The sequence below is a fragment of the Oncorhynchus keta genome, chromosome 18, assembly GCF_023373465.1.
Source record: "Oncorhynchus keta strain PuntledgeMale-10-30-2019 chromosome 18, Oket_V2, whole genome shotgun sequence".
In the NCBI taxonomy this organism is placed as follows: domain Eukaryota; kingdom Metazoa; phylum Chordata; class Actinopteri; order Salmoniformes; family Salmonidae; genus Oncorhynchus; species Oncorhynchus keta.
Window position 1 is genome coordinate 23,999,339 of NC_068438.1, and position 17,261 is coordinate 24,016,599.

A 17,261-nucleotide genomic window follows, 5' to 3' on the forward strand; every position below is an offset into this window, starting at 1 on the left:
TATTGAGTGGTATTCATCTGTTTAATAATAAAGAATATGCACCAGTTATAATTTTGAAAGTTTCTTTAAAGCTGCAATATGTAACTTTTTGGGTGACCTGACCAAAATCAAAGAGAAAAGTGAGTTATAGATCAGTCATTATTGAAAGTCTAAGTGGTAAATATGTTATGTGCACCATTTCTATGCTTCCCATTCTTAAGCTTTGTTTTGTGTCTTTTACTTTCAGTTTTGTACACCAGATTCAAAACAACTAAAAATACAATATTTTTGGTTATAGAAAATGTATTTCACAGTGGTTTAGATTGTACAATGATTCTATTTACTATAGGTGCTTTTTTTAACAAAATTAAAATAGGCGAACTACTATAATTTTTTGCAACCAGGAAATGGCGGAGCTATTTCTGCATAGAGCAGCTTTAACATGAAAATTAAACCCTGACTGTCATCAAGACTGTCACAGGTGTCGAAATTAAAGAAGAGTCTGGTAGAAGAATGTGAATTCAAGAGATTTTATTTTTTAAGAGTTACCTTTAGCCAAGAGCGCAGTGCAAAGGCAAAAACATTTTGCAGTCACAGAATGCAACTGGTGAAAAACATGCTCTGTATTGTAACCATTCACTGGCTAAACTGAAAACGTTTAACAATAGGTAGAACAGTGCCCATGAAAAAGACTCAATCCATGGTTGCTTTCAGCATAAAAAGATGAATGACCAAAATAAACAAAAAGTAGTCAATGCAGATTCTGAAAATAAAGGTTCAGTCCATTCCAAGCCATAGAATGTGGACCACTGTTTAATGTGGACCACTATAATATCCAATCAAGAGTAAAATAAAACTAAATGGTTTAGTCGACTTCCTCAATTGTTGGTCCAGAGGATCCACCTCCTCCGGGTGCAGCACCACCAGCCCCGGGCATCCCACCAGGCATCCCCCCGGGCATCCCACCAGGCATCCCCCCAGGCATCCCCCCAGCACCCTGGTACAGCTTGGTAATGATGGGGTTACAGACCTTCTCCAGCTCCTTCTGGTGGTGCTCAAACTCCTCCTTCTCTGCAGACTACAAGGAGAAAGAGGAGAAAGGAAGAGATAGTAAAAGAGAGTGCTCCAACCTTGTTCAACCACCAGACATTTGTTTAATCAAATTACAATGAGGTGAAGGACTCTGTGCTTTACTTCACTTTAGATATGAACATCAACCCACTCCATTCTGGTTGAAGGACCCAGAGCCCATACTGTACCTGGTTCTTGTCCAGCCAGCTGATGACCTCATTGCATTTGTCCAAGATCTTCTGTTTGTCCTCATCGCTGAGCTTGCCCTTGAGCTTCTCGTCCTCCACGGTGGACTTCATGTTGAAGGCGTATGACTCCAGGCCATTCTTGGACGCCACCTTGTCCCTCTGGACATCGTCTGCAGCTTTGTACTGTTCAGCCTCCTGGACCATGCGCTCTATGTCCTCCTTACTCAGACGACCTGTGGAGAGAGGGGCAGACAATGAGATGGAGGCTTTGTTACTAAGCTTTGTTAGAGAGGACATGCCTATTTAAAATGTTGTGCATACTTTACAATGGCATAGTGTTTAAAGCTACATTCTGGGATTCAGATGTTCAAGAATCAATGGGTAAATATCAATAATTGAAATGAACATTGAACAGATTTCCAGACCATAGCTTATGGTTGGACTTTTAAATATAAAAATAATATATGTATTAATAATAAATACAAAAAAATGTTTAACTCCTTTTTTTGTAAACAATGTTATTGTAAACAAACACTGTATAGCCTCAAAACATGTTTAAAACTATTTTAACATCATGGGACGGTCAGTCCTTGCATCCATAGCTATGTCTATACATTTGAGAGTGGTAGTATTTTTCCAGCCCCATCCCTCACCTTTTCCCCCAAATCAGTGGCAGGGTGCATGTTTTGTTATTGTTTGAACTGCCGATTTCCCATTTAAAATGTAAGAACTACTAAGTGTACCTTTGTCATTGGTGATGGTGATCTTATTCTCCTTGCCGGTGCTCTTGTCAGCGGCGGACACATTCATGATGCCGTTGGCGTCAATGTCAAAGGTCACCTCGATCTGAGGCACACCCCGGGGGGCAGGTGGAATCCCACACAACTCAAACTTCCCCAGTAGGTTGTTGTCTTTGGTCATGGCTCTTTCCCCCTCATATACCTGAGGACAGGACACAGGCACATTCAGGTCAACATTAAAGTGGATACATTCAAAGTCTCATCTTAAGTTGTAATGTAAACACTAACAAATAAATGACCATGTAGTTCAAGACTGGTTCAGATCGAAAATGTAAAGTTAAATCTCAATTAGAGTACATGATAACATTTTGACTCCGATGGACACAATCCATTGAGGTACCTAAGAATGAGGTACCTCATTCTCACCTGAATGAGCACCCCAGGCTGGTTGTCTGAGTATGTGGTGAAGGTCTGTGTCTGCTTGGTGGGGATGGTGGTGTTCCTCTTGATGAGCACGGTCATGACCCCCCCGGCCGTCTCAATACCCAGGGACAGTGGCGTGACGTCAAGCAGCAGCAGGTCCTGCACGTTCTCAGACTTGTCTCCGGACAAGATGGCCGCCTGGACAGCTATCAATAGGCACAGGGGTTGTCACTCATTCTTAAATCATTATCCATATTCGGGCTTCTCTGGATGAAGGTTAGGGAAGGCAGAACAGGAAAAGACACAGCTGACCAGAGGGGTTAACTGGGCAAGGGCAAAGCTTTAGATAGAAAAATAAAAGAGCCTCACCTGCACCATATGCGACAGCCTCATCAGGGTTGATGCTCTTGTTGAGCTCCTTCCCATTGAATAAGTCCTGCAGCAACTTTTGGATCTTGGGGATGCGTGTGGAGCCTCCCACCAGGACAATGTCGTGAACCTGGGCCTTGTCCATCTTGGCGTCCCTCAGAGACTTCTCCACGGGGTCCAGGGTGCCTCTGAACAGGTCAGCATTCAGCTCCTCAAAGCGAGCTCTGGTGATGGAGGTGTAGAAGTCGACGCCCTCATACAGAGAGTCAATCTCAATGCTGGCCTGGGTACTGGAGGACAGGGTGCGCTTGGCACGTTCACAGGCGGTGCGCAGACGACGCACGGCCCTCTTGTTATCGCTGATGTCCTTCTTGTATTTGCGCTTGAACTCAGAGATGAAGTGGTTGACCATGCGGTTGTCGAAGTCCTCTCCTCCAAGATGGGTGTCTCCGGCCGTGGACTTCACCTCAAAGATCCCGTCTTCGATGGTCAGGATAGACACATCAAACGTACCGCCGCCTAGGTCGAAGATCAGGACGTTTCTCTCCACTCCCACCTAAAATGATTATAAATGTTTTTAAACGCGAGTTAAATATGCATTTTTATGAAATTTGTCTCCCAAAACACTTGGATGCATTATAGTTCTAGGTACAGTGGGGCAAAAAAAGTATTTAGTCAGCCACCGATTGTGCAAGTTCTCCCACTTAAAAAGATGAGTGGCCTGTAATTTTCATTATAGATACACTTTAACTATGACAGACAAAATGAGAAGAAAAAAAAATCCAGAAAATCACACTGTAGGATTTTTTATGAATTTATTTGCAAATTATGGTGGAAAATAAGTATTTTGTCACCTACAAACAAGCAAGATTTATGGCTCTCACAGACCTGTAAGTTCTTTAAGAGGCTCCTCTGTCCTCCACTCGTTACCTGTATTAATGGCACCTGTTTGAACTTATCAGTATAAAAGACACGTGTCCACAACTTCAAACTGTCACACTCCAAACTCCACTATGGCCAAGACCAAAGAGCTGTCAAAGGACATCAGAAACAAAATTGGAGACCTGCACCAGGCTGGGAAGACTGAATCTGCAATAGGTAAGCAGCTTGGTTTGAAGAAATCAACTGTGGGAGCAATTATTAGGAAATGGAAGAAATACAAGACCACTGATAATCTCCCTCGATTTGGGGCTCCAAGCAAGATCTCCCCCCGTGGGGACAAAATGATCACAAGAACGGTGAGCAAAAATCCCAGAACCACACGGGGGGACCTAGTGAATGACCTGCAGAGAGCTGGGACCAAAGTAACAAAGCCTGCCATCAGTAACACACTACGCCGCCAGGGACTCAAATCCTGCAGTGCCAGACAATCCTGCAGTGCCATGTCCCCCTGCTTAAGCCAGTACATGTCCAGGCCCGTCTGAAGTTTGCTAGAGAGATTTTGGATGATCCAAAAGAAGATTGGGAGAATGTCATATGGTCAGATGAAACCAAAATATAACTTTTTGGTAAAAACTCAACTCGTCGTGTTTGGAGGACAAAAAAATGCCGAGTTGCATCCAAAGAACACCATACCTACTGTGAAGCATGGGGGTGGAAACATCATGCTTTGGGGCTGTTCTTCTGCAAAGGGACCAGGACGACTGATCCGTGTAAAGGAAAGAATGAATGGGGCCATGTATCATGAGATTCTGAGTGAAAACCTCCTTCCATCAGCAAGGGAATTGAAGATGAAACGTGGCTGGGTCTTTCAGCATGACAATGATCCCAAACACACCGCCCCGGGCAACGAAGGAGTGGCTTCGTAAGAAGCATTTCAAGATCCTGGAGTGGCCTAGCCAGTCTCCAGATCTCAACCCCATAGAAAATCTTTGGAGGGAGTTGAAAGTCCGTGTTGCCCAGCAACAGCCCCAAAACATCACTGCTCTAGAGGAGATCTGCGTGGAGGAATGGGCCAAAATACCAGCAACTGTGTGTGAAAACCTTGTGAAGACTTACAGAAAACGTTTGACCTCTGTCATTGCCAACAAAGGGTATATAACAAAGTATTGAGAAACTTATTGACCAAATACTTATTTTCCACCATAATTTGCAAATAAATCCATTAAAAATCCTACAATGTGATTTTCTGGATTTTTTTTCTCATTTTGTCTGTCATAGTTGAAGTGTACCTATGATGAAAATTACAGGCCTCATCTTTTTGAGTGGGAGAACTTGCACAATTGGTGGCTGACTAAATACTTTTTTGCCCCACTGTATAGTTGTTAGTGTTGATAAACATATATACATTAACCTTCTTGTCCAGGCCGTAGGCGATAGCAGCAGCAGTTGGCTCATTGATGATGCGGAGTACGTTGAGTCCTGAGATAGTCCCTGCATCTTTGGTGGCCTGGCGCTGAGAGTCGTTGAAGTAAGCTGGCACAGTGACCACTGCATTGGTTATAGTCTGCAAGAGGAAAGATTCAGTATACACAAATTAGTAATGCTTCACTAGACAAGACAATCTTCATTTTTTGAATGTGTTAGAAAAATGCATTTCTATTTGGTTAAACCATTAGGTAACATCCCAAAGATCATAACATGTGTTGCTATGAAGACAGAGTGATAGGCATGCTCACCTTGCCCAGGTAGGCCTCTGCAATCTCCTTCATCTTGACCAGCACCATGGAGGAGATCTCCTCTGGGTAGAAGGCCTTGGTCTCTCCCTTGTACTCCACTTGGACCTTGGGCCGTGTCGAGTCGTTGATCACTGTAAATGGCCAGTGTTTCATGTCTGCCTGGACGACACTGTCGTCAAACTTCCGCCCTATCAGCCGCTTAGCATCTGGGAGAAGATAAGGGGGTAAACATGAGTTAATGCCAAAGATAGAGAGACTATGTAAAGTACATCTTATTTAATCAATTTCTCTAAGTTCATTTCTTACCAAACACTGTGTTTGTGGGGTTCATGGCCACTTGGTTCTTGGCTGCGTCCCCAATCAGCCTTTCTGTGTCTGTGAAGGCGACATAACTGGGTGTGGTTCTGTTTCCCTGGTCGTTGGCTATGATCTCCACTTTGCCATGCTGGAACACACCCACACAGGAGTAGGTGGTGCCCAGGTCAATGCCAACTGCTGGTCCCTTTGACATGGTGTCTGAAAATGAAGAGATAACAAAACAAACTGTGTGGTTGGGCTGGGCAATATGACCAAAATCTCATATCCCGATACAGGTAATTTCATATCCCAATTACAATACATATCACATTTTCTGTTAATTTAATGAATAAGTAGTTTATATAAAATGACCACATCTAAAGGCCTATTTTTTTACATTTTGAATTATACTCAACAAATAAAAGTTACTTATTCATATTTTATTATTTCTTTTATTTAGAACCCTTTGAGCAAATGTTCATGTAACAAAATATTAATGTATAAAATCTAAAAAAAGTAAATAGTAAACACTTCAACTATAGTTGCAAACAAAATAAATAGGTCTAAAATGTGAATATGGTCTAAAATATCCAAACCAAACATAATACTCTTTAATAGTAGAACTGTTTGAATTGTAGCAGCAAACAAATACAGGCCTAACAAATATTGGTATATAAAATACCAAATGTAAACATGGAACACTTTCAAGTTTAAACTATAACAGCAAAATAAGGCTCACAAATAAATATATAAATATAACAAGTAAACAAAAAACTAATTCAAGTTTGAATTATAGCATTATATAAAAACAACCAAAGTGCTGCAAAAAAAAAAATAGATATTTGCCAACAATGCTTCAAAATGTTTGCCTTATGTTTCAGAATCTCAGGGAGTTAGTTTTACAGGTTGAGAGCCAGGAATACAAGCTGGTCAACTCTTTCGGGTTTAAGTGATGACCTCTGACATGTCACAATGTTCCCACTTGTACTGAATGCCTGTTCTGATGGGGCACTTGTGTCAAGGATGCACAAGTATCTCTTTGCTAGCTTGGTCACTTGTGGGAAATGTGCCTCATGCTGCCTCCATCATTCCAGTGGGTTTGCCTCTGGACCAGCCTCCAGTTGGAGATGGAGGTTGAGCTCCTTTTCAATGGACTCTCCGCTTGACCGAGGGGCCGCATTGCTTTGCTGCTTTTTCAAAGTAGCTGCTCAAACTCTTCTTTTTCCTCTTAGCAGGACGCTCTGGCTCATCTCTAGCAGCTGCAGCTGATGGAAGGGGGGCTACCTCTACTGACGCTGCCTGTTCAGCCACCAGGCTCTCCAGTTCTGCAGTAGCTCTTGCCTTCATGTAGTCCACACTCTTCTTTAATGTATGTGGTTTTAAACAGAAGGTCAACAAGAGAAGCCATGACCAGACCATCGATGAGCCGCTTGACATCATACTTCTCATTTAAGTAGTTTAGAATGCCATCTGATGGTCGTGGTGAGCGGAGTGTCATCATCTTGAGGCTTGAGTAACTGGTTGTTGAAAAGAAGGAGGACCGGTTTCAAGTAGGAAACACTTGTGTACTGCTCCCCAGATAATGTATCTGTAAACTCCATGAGAGGACTCAGTGCCTTGTTCATGGACTCCAGAAAGTCCGACCAAGTTGGGACCAGATGTCGCATTTTCTTGTCGGCATGGAGGACCTGTGAGAGAGCTCTCCTGCTCCAAAACCCTTTCGATCATTTGTTGCAAAGAGCCCCACCTGGTAGGGTTTTCTGTGATTAGCCGATGAGCAGGCAAGCCCAGTTCAGCTTGAGCCTTGGCCAGTTCACATCTTCTCTTCCATGAATTAGAGAAGGCCAACTGCTCGTTGCACTTTGGGTAGCTTCACACTTCATGCTCTGTGTAAATAACAGGAGAAGATAAATGTAACATATGTACATTACACTTTACAGGACATGTAACACATTCACTGCATTGTGTGTGTGTGTTTCTAAATGTGTTTAAAATGTGCATTATTGTTGCATTGCTGAGCCTTGTAAAAAGGAGAATTTGTTACTTTGTGAGACAATAAAAGGTATTATTATTCACTTAAAACAGAATTTACTTTGACTACACCCCCATATTCATCCAAGCTTTTAGCATGCTTGCACGTCACATAAAACATAGCACCTTCAAGACCTTAAAATACTACATGGCATGGCCTACTAGAAAAGGTTTATTATTACTGAAATACATTTTTACATTGATTTAGACACTCACCAATGGCTAGATGAAGACGGTGGCCAAAACACTGTAAGCATGTCCAGTCATTCAGCTGAAGTGCAAGGATGTTGTTTGTGGTGTTGTCCGTGGTGACACAGACTAGGTGATACTCGCGCAGTCCCCACAACTCAAGAGCTTCCCTGAGACCTCAGGCTATTATTTCTCCCGTGTGGTCATCTGGGAAATAGCCCGTCTGTAAACACCAACTGCAGTGTCCAGTCTTGGATGAAGTGTATCATCAGGCTCATATAGGGTTGTGTCGTTCGGCACGTCCACTCTCCTTCTAGACCCATATCAAACATCTCCAATCCAAAGTTAAATCTAGAATTGGCTTCCTATTTCGCAACAAAGCATCCTTCACTCATGCTGCCAAACATACACTTGTAAAACTGACCATCCTACCAATCCTCGACTTTGGCGATGTCATTTACAAAATAGCCTCCAATACCCTACTCAACAAATTGGATGCAATCTATCACAGTGCAATCCGTTTTGTCACCAAAGCCCCATATACTACCCACCATTGCGACCTGTATGCTCTCGTTGGCTGGCCCTCGCTTCATACTCGTCGCCAAACCCACTGGCTCCATGTCATCTACAAGACCCTGCTAGGTAAAGTCCCCCCTTATCTCAGCTCGCTGGTCACCATAGCATCTCCCACCTGTAGCACACGCTCCAGCAGGTACATCTCTCTAGTCACCCCCAAAACCAATTCTTTCTTTGGCCGCCTCTCCTTCCAGTTCTCTGCTGCCAATGACTGGAACGAACTACAAAAATCTCTGAAACTGGAAACACTTATCTCCCTCACTAGCTTTAAGCACCAACTGTCAGAGCATCTTACAGATTACTGCACCTGTACATAGCCCACCTATAATTTAGCCCAAACAACTACCTCTTTCCCAACTGTATTTAATTTATTTATTTTGCTCCTTTGCACCCCATTATTTTTATTTCTACTTTGCACATTCTTCCATTGCAAAACTACCATTCCAGTGTTTTACTTGCTATATTGTATTTACTTTGCCACCATGGCCTTTTTTGCCTTTACCTCCCTTCTCACCTAATTTGCTCACATTGTATATAGACTTGTTTATACTGTATTATTGACTGTATGTTTGTTTTACTCCGTGTGTAACTCTGTGTCGTTGTATCTGTCGAACTGCTTTGCTTTATCTTGGCCAGGTCGCAATTGTAAATGATAACTTGTTCTCAACTTGCCTACCTGGTTAAATAAAGGTGAAATAAAAAATAAAATAAATAAATAAGTTGTAGTAGCGTAGTACAATACCTTGTGGATTTCCCCCTCTACTTTGGCCCGACACTCTTGATATAAATGAGGCAACTCGACAAAAGTGTTTTCGGATTGGCATTTGGTTCCTTGGGTCGAGTGTTCGCACCAACTCACGAAACCCCTGATTTTCGACCGTGTAAATTGGGGCCATGTCTTTGCAGATGTAAGTTGTAACGGAAGCTGTTATCTCCTTCCATCTTCCTGATGCTTTGCCATATGATGTGTCGCGGGCAAAAGCCTCTTGCAACGTCTGAGTCGAGGGTTTGTTGAGCACTCAACTGTACTTTGTTGGGCCTCAGCCGTAGACTCTCTCCATACTGTTTCACATGATTCTTGTGTAGTTGGTAAAATAGGTTAGTAGTATTTGAGCCTGTTGTCAGGACCGGCCTACGGCATATTTTTCAGAGGACGGTTTTCTGGTCCATGTCAGACTTTTCATACCCAAACCACATCCATGTAACCAAAGTAACCCCTCTTTTAGGTATGAGCTCCTTATCTCTGTGCCCTGTGTTACGTTCACTTTCCTCCATGTGTGTTTGTGTTGCAAATTTCCTTCCACATGGAAAAATATAGCCATAAAAAGTGTGATTTGTGACAACGAAATAAACGATAGAGCATAATAGGAAACGATAGATGTTTTTCTGTCGTCACACGATATATATCGTCATATCTCCCAGCACTACTGTGTGGTATGAACTCGTTGACCCAGGTGAGTTATTCTGAGGGTAGACTCTAGGGGACAACTCTATACAAACTGGTCAAGTTGGGTCTATTTTAGTATAGACCCATGACACACGATGCTATATTCTGAAAAGTTCATGCAATTGTAGCCACAACAGAGCCCCACATGTCTTTTCTTTGGGTTGCCTGTTTTGCATGTTATTTTGGCATTAATATGTCACATATTAGTTTGCAAACAATGTAAAGAAAATGAATAGAATAGAATCATTGAGTTAATAAAGCTTCAATACAAACATTGTCTCTTTTTTGCTTTCTTGAGTAAGGCAGCTCCAAAATGCAGGTGTTTCAGCCTAGCTCAGTGCTTTCTGTGGTGATGGGGCAGCCAGCAGAAAATACAGAGTATAGGGGTTGGTAATGTTCTCTAGTTGCGCCGTGATTGGCTCAGTGTTCTTTCACTCATGGGGACACTACAGTACATCACTGCCAAATCTAAGGGTAGAGCTAGACATTTCAAGCCCCTTGGGTGCTGCCATAGAGTTACATTAAAAGTGCCCATCCAAGAAGGCACAGATAAATCAAACATTACACAACTAGTTGGAAATTGCAAATTCAACAATGAGTGGTTTGGAAAGAATCAGTGGCTAACTGCAAGCATTGCAAAGCAATCCCTAGCCTGCTATTCAGTGGAGTGGGTGTGTGATCCTTATTCTGTGTTTAAGGGTCGCTTTTCCAAACTTAAAATGATTAACATCCAAAAATGGCCTGCTGTTAGTGAAGCATGATTTGTGCCTCGCTCCAAACAACTTGACTCGGAACTGGGAAATCTGACTTCAGCGAGTTCAAGACCACTGGGAACTCGGGGAAAAAACAAGCTCCGACTGGGAAAATACATTTTGAACAGTCATCCAACTCTGAATTTTAAGCAGGGAACTTGGGCCTCTTTCTAGAGCTACATCCTGAAGATCACTGACATCATGATTCAACCTTTTTTGAGTTCGCAGTTGTCTTGAAAACACCATAAATCCAGAGAATGTCAGACTTCGATGACAAAATTTGCCCACAAAAGGACCGCCGCGCCACCTTCCTGTTCAAGTGAACACAACAAGGGGAGTCTAAAAATGTCTTGTATGCTGCTGCATAAATGATGCAATATACCAGGTAGATATGTATACTGTAGCCAAGAAAATAATATTTAGTGTATGTTGTGTAGTAAGCTTTTAGTAGCCCATGTGCCTCACCCTAATAATTTGGTATATTTTCCCCTCTTAATTTCACCTAATGTTCTGACTTGGTGATGAACATTTGGCCTATAAACTGTTTTAGAGAAATGTAATCATCGAATGTTGTAAGAGCTTTCATTGTCTGCTTATATGCCCCTGTTATTTATCCTACGGTTCTGACTTGGTGTACAGGGAGAACACTGTAAGAACGATTCTGTCGCTGTACATTTCAAAAGTGCTGAAGAAAGTTATTGACTACATCCGTCCTAGCTCGCTCATTAATGTCTTAAACAAAATTACGGATTGTCGTCCCCTTTATGCCATGGTTTGTACATCTTGCCAGTGGAAACATTTTTTTAAGCAAGTCAGCCTTACCAGCTGTTTTATTTTATTTTTAAAAGGTAGTAAATGAGGCTAAAGTAACTGTTCTTTCTCTGCCAGACAAGGCTCCGCTCATAGCCAGGTGTAGCAGTGGTAAGGTGTTGGGACAGCAGTATGTGGGCACGGTTATAGTACAATTCATGTATTGTTTAGTGTTGTGTAGTGGCTTTGCTGGCATGCATCCCCCACATTTTTGGGATTGACATACATAACTTTGTTACAAAGAAAACAGGACAGGTTGTACAATTTAATGGTTATGATCTGATTTATTTCAGAAATTCTGACTGATCAAATGTAGTAATTCAACTGCTAGTAATATTTGGTCAATTTCATATTCAAATGCTAATGGTCTATTTCAAAACCTAACTTTTTTCACTTTATAAATTAATTTAAACAATATGGCACTACTTCAAGTGAAAAAAACAAAATTCAAACTTGAATTTTCAATGAATACGTTTTGTTTGCTTAGCATACCTGGCAATGTAAATAGTTTGTATGTATGCATGCATGCTTGTTTACATGTGACTATTCGTCTGTTAGTTGATATTCGTTTGTTAATAAATAAAACAAAAACATCTCGAGCTTCATTTTAACTGAACAGCTAAAGCAACTCCATGCTTAATATCACTTTAACCAAATGAACATGGATAGAACACATCCTGGAAGCTATTCCTCCCTATCACATATTTAAATATAAAACAAACATTTTGCCGGGAGTTTGTCACAGTGGACTCGCCCCTGCGCCGCCGCGGTGTGTTGGGAAATTGCTAGAACATTCCGTTCAGCTTCATCACCATCCATGTATTGCCAGCCAACACACGTAGTCTAGACTAGGTGGGGTTTCCATTCAAATAAGTTTCACACGCAATTATTTAAACTAACATTTAACCAGCGCATTAAGCAACATCGATAGAACAAGCCAATGGTTCAACTGTATAATGTTGGAAGGCAAACCCAGGTCTTCATACAACGTTAGCTAGCCTAACAAGAGAGCGCCCTTTAAACATCTAGCAAGCAAACTGATACTGACATATCCGATGATGTAATCGTTGAAACTATTGATGCATTAGAAAATAATGTAACAACTTTAAACCTGAATCTGGGTTTACAGGAGAAGTTGAATATGGAGCATATACTACAGGATACGTTACATTTTGGAGAATAGCCTAACTTACTGTTCGTAATTTCCAACAACTATAATGCTGATATTCAACAACTTCCATTTCAAAATGCTTACCTTATTAAATATTACAAATCAGCCTGAAAATGTCGCTTCACCCTGATTAGTACAGAAGTACTCCTCGCAGAATCTAACCGTGCTGGCGATTTCCGCAGAACAGTCTAGAACAAACTGAGCGATGTCGCTAGCCAATCAACTGCCAACAGTTGCTTCATCGCGAGGTCAAATGAACCAATAAAAATATTTCCACAGTAGATAAGTTAGTTGCTACAATGTTTCCTATTTTTAGAGAAACAGTGTTGGACCGTTCCACAATTTGAGTAGTGTAACTTGTTGAGAAACACCCCAGTTTTATTTAACCTAATTATAACATTCTGTCATAAAGTTCACATGTTCATCTTAATGAAAAACTATTTTCCCTTCTCAAGATCAATTTTTAAAAATTATTATACTATAGCAAGTGCCTAATAAAGCAACAAGGTTGACTGTAAATCAGCCATAAATCCCCTTGTGACAGGGGGAATGGAAGCTTGTGTGTTAAATGGAGGCGCAGTTAGTTGAATGCAAAGCTTCACTAAAAAAAGTAAATTGTTAAAGGACCAATTCAGCTTTTTTAATCTAAAAATCAAATAATTTCTGAGTAACAATTAAGTACCTTACTGTGACTATTTTCCATTTAAACGGTCAAAAAGAAACAGAAATAGCTTTTTAGCAAATAGCAATTTCTCAAGGAATAATTTTGATGGGACTGTCTAGGAGTGGTCTGAGTGGGGAGGGGGAAACTGAAAAAAACCTGTTACTGGCAGAGAGGTTTGGAACTCTCTTTCTTATTGGTCTAACATCTAACTTACTGCCTGGTGACATCAGGCAGGCCAAAACTCCAACCTACCTAAGCATTTTCATAGTGTTATTCCAACCTCATGGAGTGGATATACAGTACCAGTCAAAAGTTTGGACACACCTACTCATTCCATGGTTATTTTTACTATTTTCTCCATTGTAGAATAATAGTGAAGACATCAAAACAATGTATGTATTCACCAAAAAAGTGTCAAACAAATCTAAATATATTTTATATTTGAGATTCTTCAAAGTAGCCACTTTTTGCCTTGATGACGGCAGGTAGCCTAGTGGTTGGGGCGGCAGGTAGCCTAGTGGTTATGAGCATTTGGCCAGTAACTGAAAGGTTGCTAGATCGAATCCCTGAGCAAATCTGTCGTTCTGCCCCTGAACAAGGCAGTTAATCTTCTGTTCCTAGGCCATCATTGTAAATAAGAAATTTGCCTAGTTAAATAAAGGTTAAATAAAAAGTTTAAAATGACAGCTTTGCACACTCTTGGTATTCTCTCAACCCACTTGGAGTTTTCCAAAAGGCACCTAAAGGACTCTCAGACCATGAGAAACAAGATTCTTTGGTCTGATGAAACCAAGATTGAACTATTTGGCCAAGTGTCATGTCTGGAGGAAACCTGGCACCATCCCTAAGGGGAAGCATGGTGGTGGCAGTATCATGCTGTGGGGATGTTTTTCAGTGGCAGGGACTGGGAGACTAGTCAGGATCGAGGGAAAGATGAACGGAGCAAAGTACAGAGAGATCCTTGATGAAAACCTGCTCCAGAGCACTCAGGACCTCCGACTGCAGTGAATACTCACATAAAGAATGTATTTCTGTTTTTTTTTTTTTTATTAAATTTGCAAACATTTCTAAAAAACCTGTTTACGATTTGTCATTATGTGGGATTGTGTGTAGATTGTTGAGGATTTAAAAAATAAATCAATTTTAGAATAATTTTAGAATAAGGCTGTAATGTAAAAAAAAAAAAAAAAAAGGTGGAATAATTAAAGTTGTCTGAATACTTTAACGAAGGCACTATATATATATATATATATATATATATATATATATATATATATATATATATATATATATATATATATATATATATATATATATATATATATATATATATATATATATATATATATATATATATATAAATGTATTAGATATTTGGCTTGAGGGCCACTACTATAATCTGTAGTGAAATGTAATATAACGTTTTTAATTGTATATAACTGCCTTAATTTGGCTGGACCCCAGGAGTAGCTATATATAACACAGGAAAATCACGTTTTTTGACTGCTCTGGGCCATTAGAACATTTCTAGCCTGCCTATCTATGGGTAATAGGGTTGATGTATTTGTATTTATTATGGATCTCCATTAGCTGCTTCCAAGGCAGCAGCTACTCTTCCTGGGGTCCAGCCAAATTAAGGCAGTTATATACAATTAAAAACGTTATATTACATGTCACTACAGATTTCACAACACATTAAGTGTGTGCCCTCAGGCCACTACTCTACTACTACATATCTACAACATAAAATCCATGTGTACGTGTGTATATTATCATGTGTGTGTACGCATATGTCAGTGCCTGTGTGTATGACTCTTCACAGTTCCCGCTGTTCCATAAGGTGTATGTTTATCTGTTTTTTAAATTTAACTTTACTGTTTGCAGTTACTTGATGTGGAATAGAGTTCCATGTAGTCATGGCTCTATGTAGTACTGTGCACCTCCCATAGACTCTTCTGGACTTGGGGACTGTGAAGAGACCTCTGGTGGCATGTCTTGTGGGGTATGGATGGGTGTCTGAGTTGTGTGCTAGTAGTTTAAACAGACAGGTCGGTGCATTCAGCATATCAATCTCTCATCTACTTTGAGCCAGGAAAGATTGACATGCATATTATTAATGTTAGCTCTCCGTGTACATTTAAGGGCCAGCCTCGCTGCCCTGTTATGGACCAATTCTCATGTTCCTAAGTCCCTATTTGTGGCACCTGGCCACACGACTGGACAGTATTCCAGGTGTGTCAAAGCTAGGGCCTGTAAGACCTGCCTTGTTGGTGGTGCTGTTAAGAAAGCAGACATACCTCTCCCCATCTTACCTACTGTTACATCAATATGTTTTCACATTGACATTTTACAATCCAGGGTTACTTCAAGCAGTTTAGTCTCCTCAACTTGCTCAATTTCCACATTATTCATTACAATATTTATTTGAGGTTTAGTGAATGATTTTTCCCAAATACGATGCTTTTAGTTTTATAAACATTTAGGACTAACGTATTTATTGGAAGTTATGCTCGACCTGCTCCAATTTCCACCACAAAACACAAAAAAATTGCCAAAAATAGTCTAACCAGCTCACCTGCTTTTACACTATGTATTGATATTGAAGTAAACTTGGAGTCACGCGATGACATGTTGTGTGGTCCTCCCACTACGACTAATCGGGAAAGCCTACAGCAGTTGTTTGTGCTTGGATGAAATTGAACAGGTGAACTAGAGTACACGAGATGAGAGCAGAGAACACGTTCTTGCTTTGTCTCCTCTCCTGCCATCTGCTTGTATCAAATGTATACGTCCCTGCTCCCATGGGAGGTGTGAAGTATAGCTTACTGGCACAGGGGAGCTACAGCTCACAGTACAGTAGCCTAGGCTTTGTTGTACTGTGGGAGAGATACGTTCCTTGATAAAGGACAGCCCAGCAGAAACCCTGACATAACCCTGTGAGTCAGATGGGGGAGCGAGACACACACACACAGAGAGAGAGACTCACTCTGTGAAAGAAGGTCGGGATTTAGCTAAAGAGGTTGCCTCACTTAACAATTGCTGCCAATTGGCCTTTGTGTCTGGACTGGAACAGGTTATTAGAGAAAGAAGAAATAGTGCTAAGCATATCTGCAGTTCCATTATCAGAAAAATAATGAAAGATACATGATGGTGGCAGTCCTATATATGTGTTGTTGTTTATGGTTCTTATGTAATGGTAAAAGCATCTCTAGGCCTACAGTAAACAACACCAATGGTGTGCCTTGGAGAAAAATAGATGTTTAGACAGCAAAGGTGAGATCAAAACTGGCATTTATCATTGGATACCACTAGAGTAATTTAGCATGCGTTTTTATTGGGCTGTACTTATACAGGCTATTGTAGTGCTGTCTCTGGGGGATCCAGGAAACTCCCTTTCATGTTGGGGTGCCACACAAAATACCCTGGCTCTTTCTTCAATAGGTGTGTCTTTTATTCCTAAACAGGGAGAAAATTGAAAGATTTTCTACATCCAATTTAGATGCCTGGCTGAGGCGACTAACCGCCAAACCTGATACATTATGAAAGCCATGCTGTATCAAATAATGACACGTTTATCACCATACAAAAACAATGGCAACAGAATATCTGACGACATCACTTTGTACACCCTCCGTCTGCTGATCCCAGGGATCAAGAGCATAATTATAGTAATCATTGTAGAGTGTCGAATGTACTTAATATATACTTGAATTGAATGTGCTTATTACATTATGTCTGAGACGATTCATTATGTAGTCCTTACATAACACCATTAATGGCTATTCACACCTTTATAATAACACCTTCCATCCCACCTACCTTCACATCTCCCTATCCCATGGACAGTATGTGCTTGGTGTGGACTTGATTGTAACTCAATTGAAACAGGTAGAAAATTACTTGAATTATGTCAAGTTGTTCCTCGAGCACTGAGCT

At 40.8% G+C, this 17,261-nt stretch overlaps 1 protein-coding gene across 1 annotated transcript; it reads right to left on the reverse strand.

The window, feature by feature from the left end:
- Positions 1–495: 495 nt before the first annotated feature.
- Positions 496–12,912, reverse strand: LOC118397471 (heat shock cognate 70 kDa protein-like). Its single transcript, XM_035792239.2, has 9 exons — positions 12,746–12,912; positions 5,695–5,904; positions 5,389–5,594; positions 5,064–5,216; positions 2,771–3,326; positions 2,405–2,607; positions 1,982–2,180; positions 1,239–1,471; positions 496–1,057 (listed from the first exon to the last, which is right to left on the reverse strand). The coding sequence occupies exons 2-9, from the start codon at positions 5,897–5,899 to the stop codon at positions 845–847; spliced, it is 1,968 nt and encodes a 655-aa protein (XP_035648132.1). The 5' UTR covers positions 5,900–5,904; positions 12,746–12,912; the 3' UTR covers positions 496–844.
- Between the last annotated feature and the right edge of the window lie 4,349 nt (positions 12,913–17,261).

Excerpts from the sequence above, each read along its gene's own strand:
- LOC118397471 (XM_035792239.2), bottom strand. The coding sequence starts at position 5,899 with ATGTCAAAGGGACCAGCAGTTGGCATTGACCTGGGCACCACCTACTCC. Across the intron at positions 5,217-5,388 it reads CAGAGGCCTACCTGGGCAAG|ACTATAACCAATGCAGTGGT; the intron begins GTGAGCATGCCT and ends TTCCTCTTGCAG. Across the intron at positions 2,181-2,404 it reads AGCCTGGGGTGCTCATTCAG|GTATATGAGGGGGAAAGAGC; the intron begins GTGAGAATGAGG and ends TCCTGTCCTCAG.